Source organism: Sander lucioperca, chromosome 4, assembly GCF_008315115.2.
Source record: "Sander lucioperca isolate FBNREF2018 chromosome 4, SLUC_FBN_1.2, whole genome shotgun sequence".
In the NCBI taxonomy this organism is placed as follows: Eukaryota; Metazoa; Chordata; class Actinopteri; order Perciformes; family Percidae; genus Sander; species Sander lucioperca.
Genome location: NC_050176.1, coordinates 13,228,524 through 13,235,782, shown reverse-complemented (window position 1 = coordinate 13,235,782; position 7,259 = coordinate 13,228,524). Strand labels below are relative to the sequence as shown.

The following is a 7,259-nucleotide window of genomic DNA, read 5'->3' as shown; positions in this document are numbered from 1 at the left end:
TCGCTTTGGAAATAAGGGCAACAAGCGAAATATAACTACACAGCTACCCACCTGTGTGTTGTGTGTGTTACACATTGCCATTGTGATAAATTTAAGCCCTCTGTCTCCTCTCGCAGCCCCAGGGAGGCATTGAACTCTAGCCCCTCCATAATGACTTTGTCTACCTATCGATCCGGCTATGATCCATGTACCGTAATTCTTATATCATCAGCCCCAGCCCCAGCAATAACTCCAAGTCATATTTCGGGGCCTCCCGTCCACTTGACAACTTAATGATGCAGGGGTCCTTGCAGAGTTTGGACCTTCACCCCCCTCCTCCTCTCTCTTCCTTTTCTTTCTGCAGGGCTCTAATTTCTCCTTGTTCTTTCAGACTAATATCAGCAAAGGCACAGAGAGGCTGTTCTCTCTAAGGACTTCCCTCTCTGAACCACATATATTCTCCTTTTCACCTCTGTGTACTTGCAGTGTAGCACAGGGTTAGTGTCTGGGACTGCTGTTCATCTGTCTCCGATTTGGAGCACAGCCCCTGCAGGCTCCGGAGGAGACTTAGCCGTCCCTCTTTAGACCCTGTTCTTTTTCTCCCTTTGAGTTGGGTCTATATTTCATTGTCATTTCAACCCTCTCTTCCTAGCCTGGATGTAATAGCGGGAGATATATGGCCCTCGCTTCTGCAGTCTTCGGAGCTTCCTCAGCCTTTTATAAAACACTGTCAGAGTGACAAAACAGCAGCCCTTGGGTATTTGGGCACAGATGCCCCCTCATCCCGAGGCAATCTCTCAATATCCTGTGCTGATCCTTTTAGCAAAGAGATAACATCTGGGTCCTTGGACAGGATGAGTTGGAACAGTCATCCTGGACACAGTCGTAGCTCATCTCTATAGCTCTGTCTGCCTGTAAGCCATAGGCTGTCTGTCAGCTCTGTTTTTATAAGAGCTGATTTAGGGAGCAGCACTTGAATCCTGAGCCAATAGAGAACCGCGGGAGCATGCAGGACTTTTTTTTATACTTCGACCCAGTGCTGACAGACCTGATAGGCTACTGCTAATCAAGGAGCGTCAACCTGTCGAAGCAAGAATAAAGAGAGAGAGGTTTTGTTCATTACCGTAGCTGTTTGAAAAGGCTCTAATGGTGTTCCACCTGGCTGCAGAGACACATAACAACTCTATGCCTCTGAGACATGGCCCTGATTGAGATGTGAGTAAAAGAGGGAAGCAGGGGGGTGTAGAGGGGGGAGCAGATGGGCTCTGAAGACAATTAAAGCTGCATCTTCTGTTGTGGTTCCTCCACTTTGTTCCTGTCACTCCAGCCTCATCCTTAGTGACATCTATCCTCTTCATATGCCACTGCATCTGCCTCACATTCCCTTCCTGTCCTGACATTTCTACTCCTTCCTCCTCTTCTTCTCTTCATGCCCACCCCAGTCTTCCCTCCTTTCACCATCCTTCGCTCTCCTCCTCCTTCCTTTCACACTGTCATCCACAAGACACAAAATCTCTATCTCCTCTCCTCTCCCCTGCGCTCCACATCTCTCTCCCTCATCCTCCCCACCGCCCCTCCTTTCCTCCCAGCCTTAATTGGGAGTCAGGGAGAGCAGTGGAAATCGCATTAACGCGGGCCCTGCCTGGGTGTGCCATCCATCTTCTTTTTTATTACGCCGCGCCGGGGCTGCCTGGGCGCTGCCGTTCGATTTGTCACCGGCCTCGTTCGCTGATAACAGGCATTTGTCATCGCCTTGCCTCCCTGTTAATGTTATCATCTCCTCCCTGACAGCCGCCCTCCGCCGGGGAGCGCCGGCGACAAAGCACATCCGTCAAGCGAATATTTCCACGGCTAAGGGGACCGCACACTGCAATAAGCCACATTAAAGCACTTATGAAGGGTGCAGGCCGAGTATGTGTGTGTGTGTGTGTGTGTGTGTGTGTGTGTGTGTGTGTGTGTGTGTGTGTGTTTGTTTGTGTACGCACCGGTGCTACGATGCGCGCTAGAGTGTGCAGCTGCGTGCGCATACACATCCGCGAACGCACGCGCGCAGGAGCGTGTAGTGCGCTTGTCAGTGTCGTAAAAGAGGGGAGGTGGGGGCCGAGAGGGAGAGGAAGAGGTAATTTGTTGCAATTAATTACGCAGTGAGTGTGGCTTTGTTGTGTGGGAGAGCATTTTATCTGTTGGAATGCTTCCTTCGCCAGGCTGTGATGCTATTTGTTTGATTTATAGCTTCTGCCTGCCCAAGGCGGAGTGAGCCTGAGAGTGTGTGAGTGTGTTATCACATGTGCACAATGCTGTGGGATTATCCACAGCAATGTACTGTGGTCTCAGTGACAAGGAGCCCTTTGTTTGGGATTGACGTTACATATGAACAGCGACACGGCCCCTGTTTGTCCTCTCTCAGGACTCAAACTCCCATGTCCATTTGTCATTCAGCAGCAAATCAACAACTCCAAAGGTTGACTCTCAATCACCCAGCTTGCATCACCTTTTCCCCTCCATTTCTGTGACAGGAAGCCATGTCTGAAAGTGCTGTGACACTCTTTACTGTATACCAAAACAATCCAGATGTGATGCTGATGTTTCCAACACTGGTCCGGTTGACCCTCTTCTCTCTCTCCTCTGTGATAACAGGACAAGCAGGGACAACATGTATCCATTCTGCCTCAGTTGGGGGTTTGCAGGGTCCTTGTGTAGGGGCTGACAGATGGATCTGCCAGCCTAAAGGCAGTGAGAAGAGATGAGAGAGACAGGAGCGCCACTTCCCATCCTTCAACATACTGAATGACTCTCAAATTTACCATACAACATCACATAGTATGGCACATTTGTAACCCTGGCTGGCAGAGGACTGAAGTCATGATGATGTCAGTTTTACACACTGAAAGAACGCTGCTATTTGTGTGATTCTTCACTCAATTATGATCACACTACACAGTTTGAGGTGAATGACAAAAATACCAGGGGATGGCCATAACATCCCTTAGAAAGACTTGAACTCCAAAATATCTCATTTACATGTTGAGGACAGATTCACAGATCTTCAGTAATTGAGCATGTAGTCTTATTCGTTGTGGGAACCAGAGACAGATATCAAGATTATATTAAATACACAGTATCATAGACACTGAAGTGATGGAAGTGTGTTGGTTTATTGTTTATTACAACACTAAGACATTTAAAGATGTTTTTTCCCCTGTAGGCTGTTGTCTGTTCTGGAGTTATCAGCCTCAGTGCAGTCTTTCCAAGAGTGCAAAAAATACTTCCTATATGTGTAGCACCTGCTAATAAGTAACCCTTTATAAAGAGTTTATTAGTTGTAATTAATGGCTACATAAATGCTTCATAAATCACTTATTAGGCCTTAAGAGGAACAACGTTTGGGTTGTTGGGTGAGTATTTATAATCCTCCAGCATGACACTTGTTTTGTCTTCTTAGCTCTGGAGTTCATCAGGAAGACCCCTCAAATGAACATTTTGACCTCTGACCTTCTACAAAAGAGCTGCAGAGCATTTGGCTGTTCCGGAGCTTTTGATCATATCATATGATCTTCCTCAGCAGATGAAATTTGCCCAATTGTCATGGAATTGTAGACGTTGAAATGTCCATTTTTTCTGACCACTTTAAGGACTTCATGTTGATGTTGTACAGTCGACAATTCCATGACAACTGGGCAAACTCTATCTGCTGAGAAAGATCATGTCATATGATTGAAAGCTCCAGATCAGCCACTAAATGGATGCTGAGAATTTTTTTCCCCAACTGCTTTTTCCATGGTCAAGAATGAACTTTGAAACCATGTATGTACTTGTAAACCACATATTAGCCATTAGTTACAACTTGTTAACCCATTGTAGAGTACGGGTGCCTTATTGCTTTCGAGGCTACAGTTTTAGTTTCACTCTTGCCCTTTAGAACAGAAGGTTTTCAGTATTTCTTCTGCAATCTTTTTCTATTATGTCAGTGTTGGGAATCATTTTGATTGTGCTTTTAAGACCTACATTTTATTTGCTTCATGATGTATGTGTATTTCTGCTGTAATTGCAAATATTTTTGTTATATTTATGGTTGTTTTTGGCGAGATACAATAATGCCAGATAACGATCTTTCTTTTTGTTGGAATTTTCTGTGCATGGAGGCAACTTCCAGTTATTGGGCATCACCACAGCTAAATTAATATGAAGTTAACATTGTGGTAACACAAAAGAGCCGCTCCGTATTTGATGGCACAGTGGGTTTATTTTTTTATTTATTTATTTTTTTTACAGCGGGGTAAACTTTTCCAGATTTCCAATTTCTTTTGTTCTCATTTTTGTATGTTAGTTGTGATTATGAGGCTCAATCAGCAAAAAACTGCAGAATAACAGACGGGACATATTTTAATGTTTCTGCATATTCTTGAACAGTTTTCATTTTATTTCCACCATATTTTACACAATGAGGTCTTGCAAAACAGGCCAGTTAAAAGAAATGACTGATATATTGATAAATTATAGCTCTTTAACAACAATATATGTGCATATATGATACTTACAGCAGCCACATTATCCAGCTCTCTTAAAATAGACACAAAACACACACACTGAACAAAAGACGAAAGTAAACACAAGCTCAAGTTCTTCGTCAAGACATTCACCTTGAGCTGAACACTGAACGAACAGGAACAGTAACTATTGTATTATTCACATTATGTTTCGTGACTTTTTAACCACTGAGTCAAACATGAGAGAAATGGTTTTCATAACTTCCTTTAGTTCACTGATTGAAGCACTGCCTCAAAGGTGTTATTGCCAAGTCACTAAATAAACATAATCAGTATTTATTGAGCAACAAAGACAGACTTCAACACTGACTATGAACAATTAAGTGATCATGGGATGTGTTCAAATAAAGTGAAGCCAATGCGAAGATTAAAACTTCTGAGAGCACTGTGTGAAACCAACTCGGCTCCCGTAAAAATGATTTAAGATGCAGGGAAACGGATTAAAATGTCACTGATGGTTGATTTGAAACGCATGACTGTTGAAACGCATGACTGTGTGACTTCTGTCCCACATAATGTACAGGAGCTGCACTTTGACTGGGGATTAACTATTAAAACAGGAATTAGTGTGCGTGTAGAAAGTGTATGGTCTTTGTAGTTTTCGCATGAAGCAGCAGATCTCCTCGTGGCCACAGAAGTTCCACCTTTTATCTGGTCTTCTAGAGAAGAGAACATAATTTGCATGTAGGTCCACCTCCTCAATCCTTCTTATTTTTCGTCGTGGCGGCCAAGGGTTCCATAGCCGTTCATCACAGCCATTTTGAGATGCCCATTGGAATGCAGCTCTTCTTTGAGGATGTTGTTCTTGGCAGCGAACATCTGGCTGATCTCCATAAAGGTTTTGTTCTTGGTCTCAGGAATAATGAAGATTGTGTAGACGGCCACTCCCAAGCAGATCGTACAGAAGATCAGGTAACAGTAAGGACCTAAAGACATCTGTGATGGGAGGACACACAGTTTGACTTTGAATAAAACACTACAAATGCATGATCAAAGAAAACACATAGTGTTCTTGTGGAGAACTTGTTAGCAAACAGCTGCTACACACATATGCAGTTGATTTGGAGCAACATTAGCATTCATTTGGAGTCATGTTTCTGGCCACCTGATAAATGGGAGTCCAATATTCACTCTCCATTTCCTCTATTTAGGTATTCACGCGTCCCAGCAAAGCCTGTCCTTCCCCTGTTGCTTTCTCCGTATCAGGACTTAGTGCTGCCAAGGATGGTTGTGTTTGGTTTAATCTATATCGACAACCTTCCACTTCCGGGATTGCTCTGTTTCCGCCGGAAATTCCACCGAATGTCCTTCTTTTCGGCCGGATATCAGTTACCTTACACTTTCTTTGTGTTGGAATTCTAAACTCCGGTCGATTTTTGAGGGTTAAATGCTCCTCAGATCTCTGCAGGGTAAATCCAGCTAGCTAGACTATCTGTCAAATCCGAGTTTATGTTGAACGACTAAAACAACTTTTGAACATACACATGTTCCACCAAAACAAGATCCTTCCCAAGGCTATTCTGCAGCAGCACCGGGGTTCCGCCATGACGATTGTGATTGGTTTAAAGAAATGCCAATAATCCAGAACACGTTTTTATCCCATCTTGGAATGCTGTGTGGTCTAGCCAGACCCTCCTCTGCAGCGCTGTAGAGGAGGGTCTGGCAATGCGAGACTATGATTGGTTTAAAGAAATACAAACGAGCCATGGCATTTTTTCCCTCTATCCTAGAGTAGATAGGCGGTGTAGCCAGACCATACTTCAGCGCTGACACAGCGCTGTGGTAGATAGGTCTGCTACTGCAAAACTAGGTATTCACTGACAATATCTGGGTCTGTAGCTAATGCTCCACTATGTTCACCAGCTAGCTGCTAACTTTGTCCATTTATATAATGCCGGGGTACATATATCTATATCAGTATTTATACTGTTTATTCTGCATTCTATTTTTTCTTTATTTTATTATGTATATTAATCTGTACATTACTCTACACTTTGTACATCCTCTTTACTTTGTGTCTGTTCCACTAGAGTGACTAGACCAACACTGAGGACGATGAGAGACAGCAAGGTCGCTTTTAATTAGTAATTTTATTGGTATTTGGGGAGTCGTGTCTATTCAAACAAAACCAGACGGCCCATAGCATAATTGCAATGTGTCTGACATCGCGAGTGAAGCCACAACAGATCCTGGATGCAATGTCAGGATGAACTCAATGCCAACTAGACTAAAGATGCAAAATATACAAAACATTTGGACACATGAGATGCTCTTTTTTTAAATGAACCTGACTGTATTTTAGACAGTAAACCCATGAGATCTGCTACACATTTCGGTCGTTTCAGGATCAAGAGATTTCAAAATCAGAAGCCAAGAGCAGAATTTGAGTTTGCTCTTACCTCTAGGAAAGGAAAGACGAAGCCAATGGTGAAGTTGGACAACCAGTTGAGGCATCCAGCCACAGTGTAGGCAGCCGGTCGGTGTGACTGCTTAAACAGCTCTGCAGTGATCAGGAAAGGCACACCAGCTACACAGAACACACAAAAAACCCACATTTGTATTATTTTAAAGGAAACATTTTGACAACATGGTTCACTTCACATACGGTTCATCTGTTGGTCTGATCTAACCAGGCATCCTATCATAACACAAATCACATTTAACCACTCAGTGCAGTATGAATCTATTGGGTGTTGTGAAATTAACACCAGCGTCTTCATTCATCAATTAGTT

At 43.4% G+C, this 7,259-nt stretch overlaps 1 protein-coding gene across 1 annotated transcript in view; it reads right to left on the bottom strand.

Annotated features, from left to right (window-relative positions):
• Nucleotides 1-4,360: 4,360 nt before the first annotated feature.
• The window catches only part of slc2a15b (solute carrier family 2 member 15b), a 21,705-nt gene continuing 18,806 nt past the window's right edge, over nt 4,361-7,259 (bottom strand). The window contains exons 11-12 of the mRNA XM_031289584.2: nt 6,926-7,053; nt 4,361-5,462 (exon numbers count right to left, since the gene is read on the bottom strand). Of these exons, the coding sequence (XP_031145444.1) occupies nt 5,235-5,462; nt 6,926-7,053 (356 nt within the window). The 3' untranslated portion in view covers nt 4,361-5,234. The remainder of the gene's footprint in view (nt 5,463-6,925; nt 7,054-7,259) is intronic.